Source organism: Gracilinanus agilis, chromosome 3 (genome assembly GCF_016433145.1).
Source record: "Gracilinanus agilis isolate LMUSP501 chromosome 3, AgileGrace, whole genome shotgun sequence".
NCBI classification, from domain to species: Eukaryota; Metazoa; Chordata; class Mammalia; order Didelphimorphia; family Didelphidae; genus Gracilinanus; species Gracilinanus agilis.
The window spans coordinates 44,836,887-44,860,739 of NC_058132.1; the positions used below are offsets into that span (position 1 = coordinate 44,836,887).

A 23,853-nucleotide genomic window follows, 5' to 3' on the forward strand; every position below is an offset into this window, starting at 1 on the left:
ACACACACATGTTCTCATGTGCATAGACATATATAAATGAATAGAAAACAGTCAAAGTTTGAAAAGTTTTTAATGACTATGGTTTGCATAGGATGTTATCAACTTTTCAAGGTCCCTCTTTATTGAAATATCAGATTTGTGAAGACAGACTCCCCAGCAGAGTACATGGCACAGATCAGACCATTAAACAATAACTATCTCTCAAAAATTTTTCTCACTATGTTCTCTCCTGGGCAAAGACTTTAGGGAGCTCTCATCTCAGATGTCATTGAGAAAGAGGTGTCAGAGATCTCACCTCATCTGAGAGGTAAGCAGGGCCTCAGGGCTTCTTGTTTCTCTGGGCACTTCAAACTTGGCCACTTCAATCGTTGTCCAACCAAGGTCATTTTAAAGGAAAATCAGCATCTGAACACATTTGAGGGGCAGCTCTGTGGCAGAGTGGATAGAATGCCAGGTCTGGAGTTGGGACAACTTGGGTTCAAATCTAGCCTCAGATACTTCTTAGCTGTCTGACCTTGGGCAAGTCACTTCACCCCATTTGCCTAGTCTTTGCCCTTCTGTCTTATTAAGAACTGTTTCTAGGACAGAAAGTAAAGGTTTAAAAACAACAACAACCACCCCCCTCCCCCCAACACACACACACACACACACACACACACACACACACACACACACACACACACACACACACACCACAATCAGGTCTGAGAGCTGAATATTTAAAACCAAATTATGTCTCAGAAGGTCATAAATTGATCTGAAAAAATCTGGGAGGTCCCAGATCCCCACTGACCCTCAAGGGATTTGGATGGAATCTGTTCCTCATTTTCTTGGCTGTGATAACAGCTTAAAAATCTTGCTGTTGAGGAATGATCCCAAAAGCAGACAGTGATCAGCACAGAGGTACCAATTAACAAGCCAGGCTGGGTGTTTCTACTCGGCTTACCATAGCCTTTTGGGGGGTGAAGGAAAGGGGTAGGGGATGTCCATGAAGGAAAACACGAGCCAAGTGGGGCTGGGAGCCACCAACCTCTAACCCCAGAAAATAAGGATTCTGATGACTGGTTCTAAATAAGACAGAATTTCTACCTAAGACAGAATTTCCATCCATGAACAGGAGCAGCTTAAAGACCATAGAAAGCTCCATAGGTATTTGAATGTGCAAAAAATACTAAGTAGGGAAAAGAGAGAGAATCAAGAATAGAAACAGACCAAAAAATGAGAAAGAGCTGGGCATGCACAACAGGGCAAGATGGGAATCTGTGCAGTGTGGCAGCTCCCTGTGGATGAGCCCAGGGTTACAGCCACAGGTCACACAGGGCAGGCCTCTTGATGCCACTTCCCACTGATTCCTTGGCGAGACAATGCAGGACGTTCGGGAACTCCAGGAGGCTCCCACCAACAGGGCCCCCATTGTTCCCTGCTCAAAATTCAGAGCTACAATGGTTCCCATTCATACAGAGAGCAGACAGGCTGCTGGGATGTTCTGTTTTTGCTGGGATATAATTTTCCAAAAACCCAGACTTCCACAAATACCTTTCTTAACGGAATAGAGTAAGTAAGATTCTAAAAAGATATCACTCTCAGGGGGGACTGAAGGCAGCATGGTGTAGTAGGAAGAGAGAAACTGCGAGTTTGGAGATCTGGGTTCTAATCCTGACTTTACCACTAATTTTGAACGGATCATTTTATTCCCTTAGAGCTCAATTTTCTTTATATGAAATAGGGCTGGCAAGATCACTGAGGTTTCTTGAGCTGGGAAGACCTAAGAGGCCCTAAGGATGTGGAAAGAGCAGTAAGCCAATTCAGCATAGGAAGAGGATAGCTGCCAGTGAGAAACAAGCGCTGGTTCCTACTTTTCTCCATTCCCCATCGGCATAAGCAAACAAGGAACCTGAATGGAGATGTTCAGAGAAATTCAATCTAAAGGAGAAGACTCTCCCTCTTCCCTCTTCTCTGTTCCCTTCCACAGAGATCCTTCTAAGGTAAGATTCCGGTGTGTTTTTTAATGAGACCATTCATCCATCTATCCATGCATACTACACATCTCTCTCCCCCAACCCATACACTATATAGTGAATTACTGGCCAGAGCCAGAGGACACCTCCATTATGCCTTTCTCATGTTGGTAATGTCATTTCAGGCTTTCTAGAGTTCTCAGAGATGACTTTAGATCCGCAGAAGAAAACAGAAACGTGCCATTTGTACTGTGACCAGCGCCCAGGGATTCTACATAGCTCCTCATCATTTTTTCGCCTTTTCTACTTCAAAACTTGCCAAAGCGAGGACTTTGTCCCCAGACCCTAAGAAAGGAAGAAAGCAGATCATAAACAATCCAGGGCTACCTGCGAGAATGTGCAGCTTGAGATCCATGACATTGCCATGGTGCTCCGGGACAAGGCCCTCCTACACCTCCCTCCCCTGACCCTAACCCACTCCTCTAGCTACAAATAATGCAACTATGGCTAGAGAACTCAGGAGGCAGGAATCCTCACTGTTTAGGAATACAAGAAAAGAGTCTTCACAGTCTCCAGATGTGGGACACAGGAAGGGGAAAACAGAATTGAAATCTTTTAGCCCACTTTCACTCTTACAGTGCCATGCTCACGAGTGCTATGAGTACACAGGAGTGAAAACACCTTGCTTATAGAAGGAGAGCTGCAGTATCTCCTATCAGGTGCTGAGAATGAAGGGAAATGAGGTTGGTTTTGAAAAGACAATGACTTGGGTTTGATACTGCCCTTGGGGAAAGGGTCTTTGGTTTGCCTCTCTGTACCAACCCTTTGGGCCTCAGAGAGAGGCAGAGACTCACCAAGGTCAGTGGAGACTTTTTCAAACTGGCTGAGGGCAGCACCTGCATTTGTGGACAGGAAGGCCTCATCATCAGCAGTCAGCTATTCCAGAAAGGGAAAAACAGCCCATTAGGAGTGCTGCAAGCTTGTGTGCGAGTGTTTGTGTGTGTACACACGCATCCATCCACACGTGACAAACCACCCCACCCCTACTCCCCAATTCTTCTTTGGTTCAACATGACAGACCCCTGGGAAGCTTCTCCCAAGAGAGAGCATGGAGCTAAGGGCTTTAGTGTCTGAATCCAGCCTCAGCACTACATCCCCATGAAGTAACCAGGAGGCACAGAATTAAGTGTAGTTAGTGTTTTGTTGAAACAGACTATGGACACGGGTAGAGACCCATGGAACTAACATTCATTCGGTGCCTCGCTTAGGGTTGGTCAGCCCTTTGCACTAACTCTATCTCTTTTCTAGTCTTTTGAATAACCCCAAAGACAAGCCTAGAAAAACCTTGACACCAAATTTAGCACTCTGGGACAAAAAGCTGAGGTTTTCTTTTGTACTTAAAAGCATTGTACGCTGGTGTGGTGGTACCTTTTCTCCAAGTTTCCGCAAGGCAGTCAGTATCTCCAGCTTCTGTTGGGTGTATATATCTCTTTCCAGTTTTCCAACCATCAGGTCTCTGTCCATCTAAAAGGGATAAATACAAGGGAGGCAAGTATTCAAGCAGCTTCTTTAGAAACAAGAGCACAAAAGCGTTCTGATTTAGAAGAAAAACTTCATGGGGGCAGCTAGGTAGCACAGTAGAAGAGTGCAAGGACCGGAGTTCAAATCTGGCCTCGGATATTTCCTAGCTATGTGATCCTGAGCAAGTCACTTAACTCAACTGCCTAGCTCTTGCCACTCTTCTGGCTTGGAAACAATGCTTACTATCCACTCTAAGAGAGTAGGTAAGGTTTAAAACAAACAAACAACTTTGTGGATGACTTGCTTGTGAAGATGAGCTGTTCTAGGGCTGACGTTTACACCTAGGGCCAGGGTCTGCATACAACCATGACTGATAAAGTGTCCATCCTACCAGCCCCCATGAGGGCAAGGTTTCTACAGAGTAGAGAACTAACAGCCTGACAGTCTTATGGGGAGGACGACTATTCCCGCCACCCCTCCAGTACTCATTTCATTTGACTAAAATGTACCCTACAGGTATGATAAGGGCAATTTGAAATCAGATCTCTTGAAACATATTTAAAACTATTCTAATTACTGAATTTTCCTTAACTGGCTTAAGCACCTCAACTCCATTTAAGTCTCTAAAACAAATGGAATACTTCTTAAGTGTCATCAATTGTATTTATAAAGTTCTTTGAGATTCTTAGATAAGAGATGTCATAAGCATAAAGTAATAATAACACTGTTAATGCCTCACCACTAGAAGTTGCAGAGGGGCTCCATAGGTGAAAAGCCTGTGAACTCTAGCCTTAGGGATGGAATAGACAGAAGTTATCTTATTAGGATTGGGCTCTCTGTTGGTTGAGCTTCTGGGGTTTCGTTTCTTTTTGTGGAACAAGGGACATAATTTTTTAAAGTAAATTTTTAAACTTTTGAAAAAAATTTTCATACATGTAGAAATGATTTTTGACAATTTTTTTCTGACATTTTGCAATTCATTTCCTTTCTCTCCCTTCCCGAAGTGGTAAATAGTCTGATAAATTTTTTATTTATATCACTTTTCTTTTCTTTCTTTCAAACCCTTACCTTCTGCCTTAGTATTGATTTTAAGACAGAAGAGTAGAAAAGGTCAGGCAATTGGGGTTAAGTGACTTGCCCAAGGTCACACAGCTAAGAAGTATCTGAGATCTTCCGATTCTGAGCCTGACACTCTCTCCAGTGGGCTACCTAGCTCCCCCATCACCTTAATTTTTAAATCTTTCCCACCCACCTACCCCTTCTTCCCTTTCCTGAGTTTATTTTCAGCAGTCACTACTCAACAAAGTTAATTATTGGATGGTTATGGGGAGATAACAAAACACAAACATGTATTTATAGAGTGTCCAATATAAGCAAATTATTGTTAGGTTACTAAGAGACAGAGAAAGTTTGGCTAAGATATTTACTACCCTCATGGGGCTTACAGTTTAGTAAGGGGATGAGACATTAAGAGATTATTATGACACTTACTATCAAAAGTCCTTCCCATAGAGACTGCTAGAACCACAATGCATAAAATCACATGATTAACAAAGTGCTATACAAGGACTTAGGAGGAAAGCTGTTCACGGAGGGGAAAATCAGGGCATGCTTTCTAGAAGAGAGAGCATCTATGTAGGGCACTGGAGGAACAAAGATCGAGAGAAGGCATGACACTATATTTGTCAGAAAACTGTCAGTGTTAGCTCCAGAGACCTGCTTCCAGAGCTCAAAACATCAAACTGGAGAAAACCTGGGTTTAGGTGTAGAAAGGAACAAACAATGGTTATACCACTAAAGAGCAAACTTTTACCTCTGCTAATCTTGTCCGAAGCTGCCCTGGCTGTTTCTTTGCAAATAATCTGATAACCTCAGGCGTTTTAAAGGCCTGGCTGATGGCTGCCTGGATGGCCTGGAAGCACAAGGAGACAAAAACTTGTGAGAACATCTCTGAAATGCCTCAATAACTATGAAAGCCAAGCTCAGCTCTTGGTCCTGATGGGAGCCAAAGGGCTGCCCACATGGGCTGTCTTCCCCTGGCTCTTCTCACATTACAGAGCTCTGCTCTGATAGAAAGGACAGATGCATCTAGAAGCTCTGGCTGTCTTGCTTGGTACATACATAGATATTAGCTCTTACACATGAAATTTCACACCAATAAAAGCACCCGTTCACAATTCCATTTCAAACCTACTTCCAAATACTAACATGCTTACCAGTTGCATCCCACTTAGTTCATCTACCAAAGTCATGTTTCCAGACATAATTTTCTTCAGCGAATCATTGAATTCACTTAGCTGTTCCAAAGTTTCTTTTTTAGTTTCGTCATATTCATCTGCTTCAAGTTCTTCTCTGAAAGAGATGTAATGAATCATATCAACTTGCAGGATGGCCTAGAGAAAGTTCTCTTCTAAATTATGCTTAGTAAACTAGGAAGGCAACAGAATGACAAAGAGGGTCTGGTCTTGTTGGCTACATGGCAAGGTGCTTGGGACAAGTCAGTTTACTTCTCTGACCTTCAATTTCCTAATCTGTTGAAAAAGAATCAAAGATTAGAAAGCATAAGAACAGATGGAGCTTTTCTTAAAGTAATACTTAGCATCTATCTAAAACCAGTAGCAAGCATTATCTATAATGACGTTAAACTAGAAGTCTTTCCAATAAGATCAGGAGTGAAGCAAGAATGTCCATTAGCACCATTATTATTCAATATTCTTACTAGAAATGCTAGCTCTAACAATAAGCAAAAGAAACTGAAGGAATTAGAATAGGCAATCAAGAAGCAAAACTATTATTTTTGGCAGATGATTTGGCAGATAAGATTAGAGAATCCTAGAGAATCAATAGAAAAACTAGTTGAAACAATGACTTTAGCAAAATTGCAAGATATGAAATAAACCCACATAAATCATCAGCCTATCTATACATTAGCAATAAAACCCAGTAGGAGGACATAGGAAGAGAAATTCCATTTAAAATAACTGCAGATAGTATAAAATACTTGGGTCTCTACCTGCCAGGACACACCCAAGGATTATATGAGCATAATGACAAAACACTTTTCACACAAAAGCAGATCTAAATAACTAAAGAAATATTAACTGCCAATATAATAAAAATGACAATTTTTATCTAAATTAACTTATCCAGTGCCATACCAAACAAATTACCAAAGAATTAATTTTATAGAGCTAAAAAAACCAAAACCAAAACAAAATTCATCTGGAGGAACAAATGATCAAGGATATTAAGGGAACCAATGAAAACAAAATGTGTGGAAAACTGAAAAGCAATCTGGTAGAAACTAAGCACAGACCAACATCTTATACCATATACCAAGGTACAGTCAAAATGGGTACATGATTAGATACAGGTTGATATTATAAAGAAAATAGGGGAGCATGGAAAAATGACCTGTTACATCTATGGATAAGAGAAGATTTTATGACCAAATAAGCAATAGAGAGAATCATGGAAGATAAGGTGGATATTTTCCACTACAGAATTAGAAGCAAACAAAAAATTGGGGGAAAAAATTGTTATAGCAAGCTTTTTTGATAAAAGCCTCATTTCTCAAATATATAAGAAACTGAGCCAAATGTATAAAAATAAGAACCATTCTTCAGTTGACAAATGACCAAAGGATATAAATAGGCAGTCTTCAGAAGAAGAAATAAAGCTATTGATGGTCATGTGAAAAATGCTCTAAATAATTTATAATTAAAGAAATGCAGATTAAAATAACTCTTGAGATACCACCTCACATCTATCAGTTTGGCTAACATGACATGCTTCATAAACAATTGCAGAAATGAGCGCTTTCACTACTAATATAATATTATTTGATAACTCTGGGACCTGAGCCAGAAACTTTGCTTCTACATTATTGTCTGTATTAATGAACATTCAATTCAACTACTGAGTTATAAGAAATGATAAAAGGAAGTCTGGGAGAAACCTGGGAAGACTTGGATGAACTGATACAGAGTGAAGTGAGCCGAACCAGAAACACAATTTATACAATAATGGTAATATTGTAGAGATAGTCAACTTTGAAAGACATAGGAACTCTGGTCAGTGTAATGACCAATGACAATGACAAATTCCAGATGCAACATGCTGTCCATCTCTTGATAGAAAGGGGATGAATTCAGAGGGCGGACTAAGACATAGTTTTGGACATGGCCTGCTTTGCTTGACTATACATGATTATAAAAAAAGGTTTGTTTTTCTTGCTTTTCTCAAATAGGAGGTGGGAGAGAGAGACTTGAGAGTCTAAAAATAAAATTTAATCTTAAAAAAAAATCACTCAATTTAACAACTACTTCTTACATGCCTACTGAGTGTGTGTGATAGGTTAGAGGGAACAAAGTAGTTCCTGCTCTAACGGTGCTGACCATTTAGGAGGACACAACACAGACATAGGTATCTAGAACACAAGCAATGTATTGGAAAAATATAATCAGTAAAAGCTTCCTGAAGGAAGGATCTGGCCTGGGAAGAGAGTTTTATAGAGGGTGCAGAACTTCCAGCAGCAAAGATGGAGAAGGGGAAAAAGGTTTGTAGGCCTAGAGAAGAACATGAAAAAGAGATGAAGGAGGGGACTACACTACACTTTATTCAAAGATATTTCATTTTCCCAACTACATGTAATAAATTTCAACATATAGCTTCTGAAATTATAAGATCCATATTGTCTCCCTCCCTTTTCTTGGAGATGATAAGCAGTTTGTACACTAAGCTTTAAAGGGAAACAAGGCTTCTGAGAGTTGGAGATGAGGAGAGAAGGCATTCCAAATGAGGTATGGCTTAGATACAAATGTGTAGAAGTCGGATGAATGCTGAATTTAGAGTGGTATAAAATAGGGCTGGAAAGTTTGTTGGGAGTCAGGCTATGGAAGACCTTCAATGTTACATGATAGTTTATACTATGTCCTCTAGGCAAAGGGAAGCCACTGAACATCCAAGAGCATTATGTGGAGAATGTATTGCCTAGAGGAGATGAGAAGCAGAGAAACCATAAGAATGATAGTGTGGTATATTTCAGGTAAGATGTAAGAAGGGCCTAACCTAAAGTGGTGAATCTATAGGAAGAGAAAGGAGAATGGACACAAGAGATATTTTGGAGGCAGAATTAATAAGGCTCAACAAATAATTAAATGGGATCAGGGGAAAGGGATGACTCCAATATTATAAACCTGGGTGACTGGGAGGATGGTAGTACCCTCAGGAACTAAGAAAGGGTGAAAATGACGACTTCCATGCTGGATCTATTGAGTTTAAGATTTCTACAGGCTATTCAGGGGGAGACACACCTAGCAGTTCCCCACTGTAAATGGAAAATAGAATTTAAGAATGAGATCAGGAGTGGCTTTCTGTAGATGTGATGGTTCAAGTCACATGGGTCAATGAGAAGACAAAGGTTTTTTATAACTCACCTAGATTTCTGACTGGATCTTTACTGAAGATGGAGCTTTTCCATAGCAGTGACAAATGTCTGAGATTTCTTCACCCTGGAAATTCACTCCACATCTGAGCTTTCTCACCTGAGAAGCCTCCTACACTCCTACACCTCCTCCTCATATTCCCCCAGAGAAGAAATCTCAGATTTCCCCCAGAGATATCATTTTAAGGAAGACACTTGGTTCAGTTATTTCATCATTCCTGATTCTCCGGACTTTCTCTACTATGCCCTTGCTCAGGTACTATGTTCCTACCTTCAAATAGTTTATGACCTAGTTTTAGGAGTTGATATTTTTTCCATTGTAATAATGTGAAATTTTGTTAATACTACCTGCATTCTTCCAGATCTTGCAACTGTTGCATTAGTCTGTCCAACTGTTCTTCTAAGTTCTGTTTTAATTTACTTGTCTCTGTCTTTCCTCTAGAAGCCATTTTAATCTTTTCATAGAAAGATGGATAAATGCACCTAGAAAATGAAAAGAAAGTTGATCAGAGTAGTCAGGCATATGAATTAAACTTAAAATTACCTAAGTAATTCCTGTTATTGTTTATGGACAATAAATTTTTAAAGAGTTAGTTGAACAAGAAAGAAATCAGGATGCTAAGGCTAGAATTCAGGGTTGAATACCTGAGGCAAAAATGAACCCCACTGATAGAAAAAAAAAGAGACAAAGACTAAGCTTATAAAACACAATTATTGGGGCAGCTGGGTAGCTCAGTGGAGTGAGAGTCAGGCCTAGAGACAGGAGGTCCTAGGTTCAAACCCGGCCTCAGCCACTTCCCAGCTGTGTGACCCTGGGCAAGTCACTTGACCCCCATTGCCCACCCTTACCAATCTTTCACCTATGAGACAATACACCGAAGTACAAGGGTTTAAAAAAAAAACAACAAAAAAAAACACAATCATTCCTACCACATCACAACTTTCCCCATCATATCAAGCAATGCCATAAGAAATTGAATGGAAAACCAATGCATACACTTAAAAAAAATTTTAATAACAATATTTCCACATAAGTTTTCCAAAGTTATATGATCCATATTGTCTCCCTCTTCTTCCCTCCAGCAAGGCTGATAAGCAATTCAATCTGGATTATTAATGCATTATCACAAAAACATTTCCATATTATTCATTTTTGTAAGGGAATAATCTTATAAAACCAAAATCCCAAACATGTACCCAAATAAACAAGTGATATATCATATACTTTCATCTGCATTTCTACTCCAACAGTTTTCTCTGGAGGAAGACAGCATTCTCTTTCATAAATCCCTCAGAATCATCCTGGATCTTTGTATTGCTTTTAATAGCAAAGTCTATCACATTTCCACAATATTGCAGTTACTGTGTATAATGCTCTCTTGGTTCTGCTTATTTAACTCTATTTCAGTTCATCATGCATTTCCAGTTCTTTCTGAGATCATCCTGTTCATCATTCCTTATAGCACAACAGTATTCCATTACCATCATATACCACATTTTGTTCAGCTTTTGTTCAGCCATTCCCCAACTAAGAGATCTCCCTTTAGTTTCCAATTCTTTGCCACCACAAAAACAGCAGCTATAAATATTTTTGTACAAATCCATTTTTAAAAAAATCTCTTTGGGATACAAACTGTTGGGAGTCAGATGAAAGCATACAATTTTTCACTTGTTTATTTATATATATATATAAAAGAGGTTTGGTTTTATAAGATTACTCACAAAAATGAACAATATGGAAATGTTTTGCATGATAATACATATATATCCCAGATTGAAACACCTGCCAGCCTGGGAAAGGGGAAGGGAAGGAGACATTCAATCATATAACTTGGGAAAACTTCTGTGGAAATTTGTTATTACATGTAATTGGTAAAAAAAAATTTTAACTAAAAACAAAAGAAAAAATCAAGTGGGAGAAGGCAGTTAAATGGCTAGGTGGATTGAGTCACCCCCAGAAATGGGTGGAACTGGGTTCAAATCTGGCATTAAATCCTAATTGTGTGACCCTGGGCAAGTCACTTAATTTCTACTGCCTAGTTCCTATCACGTTGCTGTACTGATTCAAGGAAGGAAGGAAAAAGGGAAGAAGGGAAGGAAGGAAGGAAGCAAAGGAGGGAGGAATTTGGAGGGAGTTTTGCCACAAATGAAATGCAAAGGCCAGGAGACAACACATGGCCTATTTAACCCCAAATTTACAATAAGGTACTATAAATACCCCATAAAAGAAAAAGTTCAGACTTCTCTAATATAAAGGGAGGGTTGAAAAATTTTATACAGATTTTCCAAATCATGAGGATGCTATGCCCCTCACCCCTACCATTTAGAAAGGATAATTGTAATGAGATATGAGTCATTAAAGTCAGTCTTCATAGTGGAACTGATAAAATGACTTGGCGGAGTTTGTGAAAACTAAATTTATATATATTCTAGGAACTCATTGCATAAAACAAAATACATAAAATACCAATTCATGAATTTATTTTCTTAATTTCATTTTCCCCCCAATTACATGTAAAAAGTTTCCAACATTTTTCACAGAATATTGAGTCCCAGATTGTCCTCCCCCCATTGAGATAGTAAGCAATCTCCATGAATAATTTATTAAGGAGCTATGTACATGAGAGGGCTTCAGAAATATATGGGGCTAAAATGGGTTTGAGAGCCTATGTATTCCAATGAATTCATTTTACAGATGGAGACGCTCAGGTTCACAGGAGTTAAGTGACCTATAAAAGTCATCCCAGAAATGGCAAAGCTCAGCTCAGTATGCCTTGTTAGGTAGATTAGAAATAGGAATTCAAATCAAAGAGACTCGAATCAAAGTTGTTCAAATTGAAATCCATTTTCTCTATATGAACTTAAAAAAATTTGCACTAAATCTGCACCAATGTGTGAAGTAATCTATGTCAAGGCTAAGCAGAAATGTTATAGCTACTACATATGGTACAATGTGTCTAGAAATGTACTTCTCTACTCCATGTGTTGATATTAATGAATTACTGAATGAAACTGAAAAGTCTGCCCAAATCTGAAGTATTATGGACAAAAGGCTTGTTTTGAAACTCCTTCAGCACCCATTTACCAATGGCAGCTATTATTCTTCTTGAATTAAATGATGAGATATTTCTATCTAGAATGATCCAGAAGAAAGCAATTCAAGGGCACCCCCTAGTATCCAGTAAAAGCATTACAACTTTTACCAAAATCCCAAGACTGATTTTCTAAAGTAACCTCCTGAGTTAGGGCATCACAACTGCCGCAGTCTCTGCTCTCAGGCCCTTGCACAGTGCCCATTGGCTTAATTTGAAAAGTCTTCAGGCTCTGAGTCACTAAGAAGAGAAATGATTCCTTAGGACTTCAGTCTATGAGTTTTTAATCTTTTGGAAAGCCTTGCTCTAGAGCCAACAAATGTGATCCATTCATTCAAACAGCTCAGTGTTTTGACTCTTCCACAGTGGTTGTAATGAGTCAAGCTAGAGATAGGCTCAATGACCTCTATGGGCCTTTCTGGCTACAAAACTCTACCATTTTATGATGGTAAAACAGATGGGAAAGGGTTAGCTTGGGTACAAAGCACTTGGATGAATCACAGCCAGCATTTAAGTGTCTATTTAAGCATACAGACCTAAACTTGAAGTAGTGACAGTATTCAATGAGTGGGTGTCATTAACAACCAGGGAAAACTTCCTAAAGAAGCATTTCAGCTGGGCTTGAAAATGAAGAACTTCAATAGGCAAGAAGGAGGAAAAGAGCAAAGAATATAAGCAAAGGCATCAGGAGGAAGAGAATTCCTTGATTTTACTGTAAGGGTGCTACACTAGCATCAGTCAATCAAAGACTTTTATTAAGGGCTTATTATGCAGGGGAAGCCAGGTGGCTCAGGGGATAGCCAGGTCTGGAGATGAGAGGTCCTGGGTTCAAATCTAGCCTCAGACACTTCCTAGCTATATGACCCTGGGCAAGTCATTTAACCCTCTTGCCTAGCCCACTCTACTCTTCTGCCTTGGAACCAATACTTAGTATTGATTAATTGAAGGTAAGGGTTTAAAAAAAGGTGGTATCTACAAGACCTGGCAACTGACTACATCTGGGGAACATGGACTGAGGTTGCAAACCACAAGGTCTAGAAGGGCTGTGTTCCTATTAATAAAAATAAGCAAGACAGGTGGAGGGGTGGGTTTATAGGGGAAAAGAAATAAGCTGTTTTGGACATGATGATTTAGAGAAACCTGGGATGGGACGTACAAGTCCAGGAGGCAGCTAAACAGAAAGAAGTAGAACTCAGCAGAGAGAAAGGCCGAATCTGTAGTGATGGAAGGCAAAAAGCACAGATGTGGCTTCAGGAGGCAATTCTCAGGAAAGGAAGTATAGAGGAGGGAGCCCAGGGTACCCAGGGTACAACCACAGAGGCTGCAAAGGGAGTCAAGAGAACTAAAACAGAGCAATGGTCACAGAAACCCAGGGAAGAAAGAATGTTCAGGAGTCAGGGGTAGCTGTCAGTGTCTTATGCCCCCGAGAATTGGAGGGAAAAAGAGAAAGGCAAAGAGAGGGCAACCATGAAGATTATCAGTCAAAAAGCATTAATTAACCATGTACCATGTGTATACAGGGATGAAAGGAAACCAATCTTTGCCCTCAAGGATCTTCTCATGGGGAGACATTATGAACATATACTGATAGAAAAAAGACCTGCAATATAGGAAAAGATAACTTTGAAGGAAAGGCACCCACAGGTGGGAGACCATGAAAGGTCTCCAGCATAAGGGGGTCCCTTGATTTGAGTCTTTAATAAAGCAATAGATTCTAAGACAGAAAAAATCATGTGACAAGTAGGCATGGGTGATGGCCAGTGTAAGGATGGGTGAGAGAGAGCTCAGTGTGGCTGGTCCACAGAGCATGTAGAGAGGAATTATGTGTACAGAAGACCTTTAAATGCCAAAGGAGTTTATATTTGATCCTAGAGGCAAGAGGGATCAATGCAATGTAAATTGTAAAGGGATGTAAAATGGTCAAACCTATGCTTTAGAAGAACTTATTTTTGTAAGTTGTTTTTTTTTTTACCTGTGCTTAGCATAGTATTTGGCACAGAGTAGGCACTTATTAGATGGTTATTGATCGATTGAATCAAAAGCATTGTGTGAAACTGGGTCACTTTTTATGCAATTTGTACAAAAGTAAGAAGTCATCATAGAACTGGAGGGAGAGATGCTTAGGAGTTAGATTCAAAAGGCTAGGGCTAGCATGTACACCATTGAGGAACAAAGTACCCTGGACTATGGAGGAGATGGGAGATATTAGCAAGAGCTCTATAGGCATTTTGGACTCAGGCTGAGATAGTCTCAGTTCTTTCCCCAATTTACCCTGCTCTTCCCATGACTGGTTATCCAAACACATTATAATATGTATAATATGCTGCTTAGTTACCCCAATGTTACCAATAAACTGAATTTTGTCTGAAAGACAAAGAGGCCAGGGATTAACCAGAAAGAGATAAAAAATATAAGGTTAGACAAAGAATTCAAGCATTGCCTAAGTGTTAGGGATTTTCCTGATTAGGGGATCAGAGAAACTGTGACTTAATTCAGAAATTTTCATCTAAAATGAACTGCCTAAAGTTAAAAGAGAGAAAACCAAGTAGACCTTAAGTAACCATTAGATTGTCCTCTCAGCTTAAAATGAATTAATCGTTGTAAGGGTGTTATACAAAGTTCACCTTTGCAAAAGGTTTTCCTAGGTTCTCCCACAGGCTAGTTAGTAGTGCCTACCCCCTCAAAGGTTACCTAGTATCTGCTTAGGATGCGTTCATGTACAAGTTGTCCTTTACAAAAATCTAAACTCAGGGGCAGCTAGGTAGCACAGTGAATAGACTGTCAGGAGAATCTGGGTTCCAATGTGGCCTAAGACACTTTCTAGCTGTGTGACCCTGGGCAAGTCACTTAACCCCCAATTGCCTAGTCCTTGCTCTTTTGTCTTTAGTTGTTACTAAGACAGAAAGTAAGGGTTTAAAAAAAATGTAAGCTCTCTTTGTACCCTTAGTTGAGTGCCGGGCCCACAGTATGTTTATGGGTCCACTTGGCTGGATCCTGTGGCTTCTACCAGGGAAAGAATAAAAGGGATGGCTACAAGAGAAAAAAGGAACAAGGCTTCTAAGGGGAGAGTACAAGGTAATACTGAACCAGTTAACCAGACAAAAGACTCTAAAGAGAGAAAAGTGAGATCAGAGCACCAGTCTGGGAAGTAGGTGGAGTGATTCAAGGTTGCAATGAGGCCAGACAAAATGGTTTAGGATGGGTGAGGCAAAGGAAGAGATAAAAAGTCAGGAAGCTGACAACCCTATGAAAATAAAAATTTAAATATCATGTATAGGTTCCAAGGCAGAAGAGCAGTAAGTACTATGTAGTGGGGGTTAAACGGTTTATGGTTTGGCCAGAGTCACACAAGCTAGGAAGTTCCTGAGGCCATATTTGAACCCAGGTCCTCCCCACTCCAAGCCTAGCTCTCAAACCACTAAGCCACCTAGCTACCCCTAATCCTATAAACTCTTAAGGTTCCTCTTAGGTTTAACCTAATATGGATGTCTCTAAAAATGTTAAGTGACTGTTTGAACCCTGATCCTCCCATTTATCTAACACCACACCTCCTGTCCTCCTCAAGACAAAGGTAAAGCTTCTTTCTTCTCCCTTAATTCACAAAATAATGATATTCTAAAATTAGTTAACTTACTGTGCCAGGCACTGTGCTAACTAGTTTACAAAAATTCTTTCATTTGATCCTCACAACAATTCTGGGAGGTAGGTGCTGTTACTAAACCCCTTTTACAAATAATAAATAACAGCTAACACTTATATAGCATTTACTATGGACTGGGGCGGACAGGTGGCATAATGGGTTGAGCACTGGGCCTAGTGTCAGGAAGACCTGTATTCAAATCCAGCCTCAGACATTTACTATCTGTGTGACCCTGGACAAGTCATCTAACCCCCAATGCCTAGCTTTTACCGCTCTTCTGCCTTAGAACCAATACACAGTATTATTGTAAGAAAGAAAAGAAGGGTTAAAACAAGCAAACGGAGCACCGTGCCTAGGGCAAGACCAAAAGAACTAAACGGTCCCTGCCCACCGGTAAATTACATTCCACAGGGGTGATACAGCAGCACGCAACGTCCCCACCCCACCTCCAGTGTGCCACGAGGAAAAACGGAGGAAGGAGCGAACAAGACCGGAGGAAGGCGGCCCCGTGTATGGGCTCCAGGCTAGGTAAAGGCGCGGAGGCAGGAGACTGAAGGTCGAGTCGGGGGAATGGGCCTTTCGAGTTCTCCCGCCACCCCCCCTAACCCCCCGGATGTTCTGCCTCAGACCACCCGGAGGGAGGACCCCGCTTCGGGGGTAGCTCCTGGTCGGGAGGGTGGGGGGCCCGGATGAAACGGGAAACCCCAATGGTCGGGCCATTCAGCCTACCCCGGCCCCGCCTACCTGCAGGCTCGAGCCGGACAGCCACCGGAGCGGGCCGGGAGGCCGGGCAGGGCCCGCTTCCTGCGCGTGCGCGCTGACGCACTTCCGGCGGACAGCCAGTGAAGAAACGAGGCAGCCAATAAAAAGGCAGCCGGCTGTCTGCGGCTATGGTTGTGCAGAGGTAACCCCCGTCGGGATTTCGCGGCTGGGGCGGACAAGACACGGAACCGCTGCCACTTCTGCTGCTACTGCTGCTGCTGCTGCTACTACTACTACTACTACTGCTGCTGCTGCTACTGCCGCTGCCGCTACTGCCGCTGCCTCCTACTGAGGTGAGATAGTCTTTATTGAAGGAAGCGTCTCCTTACGTGTTCGGATGGGAGACCAGGGAGACCCAGGAGACCCCCATCCCCCAATGCAACGCATGAGCCCTCGTCCAATCAGCGGCGGGTTTATGGAGAATGCGCGCGCAGTCCAGCCTCGAAGCCACGGTGGAGAGGAAGCGACCTGAGGGCAGTCTTTTCTCTGTACTCTGCACTTCCACGCTCGCGCTTCTCAATCTTCCTGGCACTTAGTAGATACATTTGTTTGGCAAGTAGGGAATAGGGACTGAATGCAGGTGCCCCTTCAATTCCATTTACAGCTTTAGAGGTGCCAGAAGCATAAATTTCCCGGCCAATATGTGTCAGAGATGAGACTGGAGCCTAGGCCTTCCTTTCTTTATAGAAGCCGTTATAATAATGCTTGCAAATTGATCGATTGGGGATACAAGGGCAAAATTGTACCAGGCTCTTCCTTTTGAAGAATTTGCAATACAAGTTAGTTTACAAGTAGGGTATATACACATATTCAAAATTGTTCAGTCATGCGACTCTTCCATTTATTTCTCCATTTGGGGTTTTCCTGGCAGAGACACTGGAGTGGTTTGCCATTTCCTTCTCCAGCTCATTTTACAGTTGAGGAAACGGAGGTAAACAGGATAAAGTGACTTGCCCAGAGTCACCTAGTCAGAGTCAGAAGCCAAATTTGAATTCAGTGAAGTTGAGACTTTCTGATTCCAAGTCCTAGTGATCTATCCACTTTGCTACCTAGCTGACCAGTATCACTGCCCCTTCCTGACTGGTCTTGGTCGAATTATTTCCTCTCTTTGGGCCACTCAACTGCCACATATATATGAAATAGAAGATAATTTTGGGGAGAGGGCAGTAAGAGTTGGGGAAGATTGGGAAAGGTTTCCTCCAGCAGAGTCTTGAAGGAAACAAGGGATTCCAAAGGTTGGAGAAGGGTAAGCATTTCAGGAACAGGGGAGAATCAATGTGAAAACACTGGGTTGCTAGGTAAGAAATACAAGGTCAGTTGTTTGGAAGACAGAACTTATGAAGAAGGAGTGAAGTGTAAGAAGACTAGGAAGAGGACAGCTGGGTTACTCAGAGAGTAGCCAGGCCTGAAGATGTGAGATCCTGGGTTTAAATCTGGCTTCAGACACTGACTCTGTGATCCTGGGCAAGATAGGAAGGGGCTAGGTTGTAGAGGGTTTTAAATGCCAGAGGATTTTATATTTGATCTTATAGATTAAGGGAGCCACCATAATTTATCAGATGGGAAAGGAGCCTTAGAAAGATCACTCTGGCAGCTGTGTGGAGGTTGGATTGGAGACAGATAACTATTCTGAAGCACTTATTTTGTGCTGTGAGAGAATAGAGGCAGGAACGCTAATTAGGAGGCCTTTTAGGTAATCCAGGAAAGGAGTTAAGGTGCCAGATGGAGTGTTGTTAGCTTTGTGGATGGGAGAGATAGATGCTGTGGAAGTATAAATGACAAAATTTGAGGAGCCTGAATTTAGATCTAGACAGGATCTTTGGGATCATCTAATCTAACTTTCTTATTTTACTGAATAGGAAACTGAGACCCCAAAAGTTTAAGTTTGTCCAAGTTCACTCAGGAGAGTAAGAAGCAGCAGATCAGTCCTGTGACTATTAGTCTAGGACTTTTTCTACTATAACTTTTTATATGAAGAAGTTATGCATAACTTCCTCACTTTTTACAGGTGTTGGAACTGAATCCCTAAGAGGGAAAGAAACATGCCTCAAGATCATGCATTTAGCAGAAGTGGGCCCTTAGACTTGGGTCTTATGACTCCAGCTGTCTTTCACATGAACTTTATTTCTTATACTCATTTGTCTCTTTCCCATTCTTTTTTTAACATAAAAATCTCTTTTAATTCCTAAAAAAGGAAACTAAATTATGCTAAAAGGAACCACAAACAGCAAACCAATTAAATTTATATGCTCCAAATGTCTTAGCATCAACATTTATAAAGGAAATATTGACTGAACAAGATGCAAACAATTATACAGTATGGATAGGAAATTTCAATGCCAGTCTCAGTTTTGGATAAGTTCAACAGAAAGATAAGCAAGCCTTTCCCATTCTTTTTTGTTGTTGTTGTTGTTTCTTAAACCTTTGACTCTTGTCCTTAGTATCAGTTTTAAGACAGAAGAGCAGCAAGGACTAGGCAGTTGGGATGAAGTGATTTGCCCAAGGTCATTTAGCTGTGTGTCTCATTGTGTCTTTGGTCAAATTTGAACCCAGGTCTTCCTGACTCCAGGTGCTCTGTCCATCTGCTACCACTCTGCTCACAAAATGTCTTCCCTGTTTTTAAGGGCTATTTGTGACAATTTGGGAGCAGTTCTTTGGTTAGGCCCCTGATGTCCTAGGTCTAACTCTAAATCTTAAGATTCTCTGATTATAATAAGGTTCTGAACATCACTGAGTTTTTGTTCAGGTCAAACTTGAATGATTCTACTCTGCCTTTGAGAATATATATATTTTTTTTAAACTCATACATTCTGTTTTTGATTCAATTCTAAATATCAATTCCAAGTCAAAAGAGTGGTAAAGGTTAGGCAATGGGAGTTAAGTGAAGTCAGGACCACAGAGCTAGAAAGTATCTGAGGCTAGATTTGAATGTAGGACCTCCTGTTTCCAGGCCTGGCTCTCTCTCTCCATTGTGCCAGTCTGCTGCCCCTGAGAAGTTGTTGTTGTTTTTTACAAATGTCATTCATAATTCTTTACTTTATGAAATGTTTTGCAGCCTTGTTGTTTGGCCATAGTGTGCTCTCCTTGCCCACCTCAGAGTGAACTTCATTGATTGAAGTGTAGAATGACTTGCAAAATCCTTTAGAGCAGTGGTTCCCAAACTTTTTTGGCCTATCGCCCCCTTTCCAGAAAAAATATTACTTAGCCCCCTGGAAATTAATTAAAAGAAAATTTTAATAGCAATTAATAGGAAAGATAAATGCACCTGTGGCCATCACTGCTTCCCTGGATCGCTGCAGCACCCACCAGGGGGCAGTGGCACCCACTTTGGGAATCCCTGCTTTAGATTGAAAGGTTTTGCTTGGGTAAAAGAAAAACTGTTAGGACTTCTGTACTTTTACTTGTGGCTGTTTGAGGAGGGGGAATTGCCTGAGCTGGCTGAGTCATGTTAAAGAGGTACCAATGCCAATAGTTTGGCAGGTGAACATTAAAACTAAACCTGGAAATGAGGGGGTCAGTAGTGCTCTTGAGGAATCTTTGATCTCATTCTTACCATGTTGCTGCCACCATCATAGTGAAAGAAGAAGGCAGAGGCTTTCTTAAGGACTAGCACAGTTTTCTTTGGAGAGTCCTGGATTCACAAAATAAATCTGGGTCTTTGTGACTGTCTAGAACGTCCCACTACAGCACTCCATTTAATGAAGTGGACTAGCATGGTGGCCTGTACGTTGAAATCAGGCCATTATTGCCTGTTTCTTCTCCACTCGCCAGTGTGTACTTTAGAATGGAAGTGGGATAGGCAGGACTTCTTCATACAACTAATAAGGATGTCTATTAATGATTGGAGAGATGGCATAGAGACAGCTTGGCCCACAGAGGAGTGTGTGTGCTGGACAAGGCATCAGGAAGGAAGTTCAGCTTTCAGGCCTACCTCTGCCTTCTTTTGGGCAAATACCTTTACCTCATAAGGAAGCCTTACACAACTGCTTAGAACGCATTGGGGCACTTAAATGCTCTGAGTTTCATTTGCCTTATCTGTAAAGTGGAGATAGTAATACATGTCATCCTTAGCCCAGGAGGGTTGTCTTGAGGCTCAGATGGATTCAGAGATGAAGCGAAAAACATAGGGAGACAGGTATAGAAATGGAACAAGAGAGCAGAGGGGAAAGATCGGGCTCAGGGAGACAGAATTAGAAAAGAGACCAAGGAAAATTGAACAAAACACAGAGAAGGAAAGTTAAAACAGAGACTGAGGGAGGTAGAGAAAAGCAGTGAGGAGAGAAGAAAAGAGAATGTATAAACTACATTGCAGACTTTGAAGCACTATTCATTTGAAGTATATTATTAGTAGTAGTATTATTGTTTATCTCTATTTAGCTGCAGATGAATTGGATCTGCATTCTGCTAAGGAAACAAGACATCCTTTAGAAATGTACATGATGTTCAAATTCTGGAGCATTAAGGAGTAATTGAGGGATGGGCCCTAGTCTCTGCTAGGAGAGACCAAATGGCCAGAGTCTGAACTCAAGCAGTACATCAGAAATGAAACCCAGGCCTCAAGGGAGGAAGCAGAAGGTAGTTAGAAAAGTGTTATACTTACAGTGGTAGAAGCCTACAGAAAAAAGAAAATCTGTTGTTCAGATGGTCAAGAGAGTTAGACCATGGAGAATAAGAGAGGAAGACTGGGTTCAAATTCCACCTCCAATGATGGTTATTAGCTAATGAGAGCAGGGGCAAACCATTTAACTTTTAGGGTCCTCAATTTCCTCATATGTAATAATATTTTTCATACCCATTTTCCAGGAGTGTTGTGAGGCTCAAATGAGATATATAAAGGGTTTTATAGACTTTAAAAAGAGCTCTAAAGATGTCAGTTATTATTGGACAAGTGTTACTGTAACGGTTTCTCGTTGACTCAGAAAGCTTTGAAAGGCCCAGGAGTATAGAAGTAGATCATAACTAAAAAGATAATATCACAGTTTTAGATGATTAAGGAAGGTCGAGGTAAGAAATAGACTGGGTTTGAGAGGTGGGTATAGACACTGAGGGGTCTGGAGGTAAGGAGTTAGCTGTTAAGCTGGACAAAAACAAATCAATTGTCTAGTCTTGCCTAGGTACTTCAGTACTTTCTTACCAGAAGGACTCCTGATTTCCTTGATGTGTCTGCTCCTTTCGCTGATGTAACAGGCTCACTCCTCTTTGGTGACTTAGTTGGTAGGTTTTCATGAGCCATTGTGGCCAGCAGATTCATCCCGCTGCAGCCAGGCTCTCCTGGGGTAGTCTTCAAATGAAAGACAAGAGAACCTGATGCAGCATGTTATCATCTACCAGGGCAGACAGAAACTACAGTACCCTTATACCATGATAAGCATTGGAGTGAAGGCTTCAGGACATGTTATGGAGCAACTGCTGTGAGATCCATAAAAGAATAATTCATAGCTTTGTGAGTCTTCATTCCTGGACTAAAGAAATTTTTACAATAGCTAGATAACTGTTCTGACTGCATTGCTCTCAGGGATTTTGTCCCAAAAGGAGCATAAGAAATAAAGAGGGGGAGGAAGGAATACACATTTGTTAAGCATCTGCTCTGTGCCTAGCACTGTGCTAAGATACTCTATAGATATTTCATTTGATCCTCACAACAACTCTAGGAGGTAGGGGCTGTTATTTCCATTTTATAGTAGAAGAAATTGAAGTAAACAAATTGTGACATATGATTGTGCCAGACTATCATGGTGCTTTAAGAAATGAAGAACAGGTTAATTTTAAGAAAACATGGAAAGACCATGAAATTATGAAGAGCAAAACAAGTAGATCCAAGAGAACATTATATATAGCAACAGAAATAGTTTGAAGTATGAAATACTTGTGCATACATTCCCCTCCAGAGAAAGAACTGATAAGTTAGCAAGATAGAGTTTTAGATATAGATGATTTTTTTTTTTTTTTGCCAAATGATCAGCATTCTTCTTTATCCTTACAAAAATATCACCTGCAGTATTTAGAACTGCCAGGAACAATGGAAAGGAATCTTCCCTGAGGGCCCTAGTTAGAAATTTCATTGGACTACATTCTCCATTGAGAAAAAGCAATGGAAACCACATTCAGAATCTCATACACAGAAGGTAATATGTTGACTACCGTATTTTTAAAACACCAGCTGTGTTGAATCAAAATGAATTGTACTGTTAGTTCCAATATCAACTTCTGCACATTTATGCCACCTTTCTGTTCCAGTGATTAAAATCTCTCATTAAAAACTGGCAAAAAAAATTACCATAGATAGTTAAGATGTATTGATGTCAAAAATCATCGAATTGGGTTTCTGTTACCAAAGTATGTTGCCTTTTGCTTTACATTGTATCTTAAAGTAGATATGCCACCCACATACTCATTAAAGAGTAAAAACAAATCCTCAAAATGTACATTTATTACTTTGTGTTACTTTGAAATGATGTGTCAAAAGTTGGCCTTGGGAGAGAGTAATATAATTGTTAAAAGGGGTGGATGAACCAGAATCTCACTAATTTGTGAGATGGTTGTGACATTATGTGTGTCCTTAATGAATAGCTATTTCCTATAAATATTGGCTAAATAGAATTGCCAATTAAGAAAATTTTCATACTGTTTGTGTCAACTGGATAACATTGACCAGGTTTAAAACAAGTAGCAGAATGATAGAGTAAGCCTATTGATTTTCTGAAAATCCTGATGAAGTGTTTAGTTAGCTTGCTAAGGGCACTGGGGATCTTGGCTTCTTGGGAAGGAACAGAAGATTTTCCCATGCTATTTGGTGTAAATACAGAAAGAAGGCCAGAATTAGAGTTGAGAGACTTGAATTCAAATCTTCCCTTCAAAGTTGTATTTTGCAAGGCATTTTAGTGTCTCTGAGGTGAAGGGGATATATATATATATATATTTGGAAGAGAGGTGTCATATATATATATATATATATATATATGACACCTCTCTTCCAAATTTCCTTATTTCTGTCAAGACCACCACCACCCATGGTGTCAGATGTCCCAGTCATCCAGGATTCGTCACTCACTCAACCCAATTTATCCACACCTTGTTATTTCTGCCTTCACGTCACCTTTGATATATATACATTTTTCTCTTCATCCACAGAACTGTCTCCCTAGTTTAGTCATAAGTACTTTTACCTGAACTATTGTCGTGGCCTCCTGGTTGGGCTCCTTGCTTCCAGGCTTTCTACTTTCAAGTCTCTTCTCCAAAAGTTGCCAAGTCAATCACCTAGGTCTGTCCATGTCACTCCTTGAATTTGCTGTCTTGTTTCCCTTTTGCTTGCTGGATGAAACCTGACTCCTGACTCCAGTCTGTCTTTTCTGGTTTTATTCTATGTACTCCTGTTACTGACTTTTCCTGCAATATATACCTTCTATCCAAACTGGCCTTCTTGTTGATCTTTAT

The 23,853-nt window shown here is 40.6% G+C and overlaps 2 protein-coding genes across 2 annotated transcripts in view; one reads left to right on the forward strand and one right to left on the reverse strand.

Moving 5' to 3' along the window:
• Positions 1–686: 686 nt before the first annotated feature.
• Positions 687–16,441, reverse strand: LZIC (leucine zipper and CTNNBIP1 domain containing). Its single transcript, XM_044671263.1, has 7 exons — positions 16,402–16,441; positions 9,274–9,408; positions 5,696–5,831; positions 5,293–5,391; positions 3,387–3,482; positions 2,813–2,894; positions 687–2,303 (listed from the first exon to the last, which is right to left on the reverse strand). The coding sequence occupies exons 2-7, from the start codon at positions 9,372–9,374 to the stop codon at positions 2,245–2,247; spliced, it is 573 nt and encodes a 190-aa protein (XP_044527198.1). The 5' UTR covers positions 9,375–9,408; positions 16,402–16,441; the 3' UTR covers positions 687–2,244.
• Positions 16,442–16,667: 226 nt separating this feature from the next.
• The window catches only part of NMNAT1 (nicotinamide nucleotide adenylyltransferase 1), a 38,079-nt gene continuing 30,893 nt past the window's right edge, over positions 16,668–23,853 (forward strand). Inside the window, exon 1 of the mRNA XM_044671265.1 lies at positions 16,668–16,712. The gene's annotated coding sequence lies outside the window, so the exon portion shown is untranslated. The remainder of the gene's footprint in view (positions 16,713–23,853) is intronic.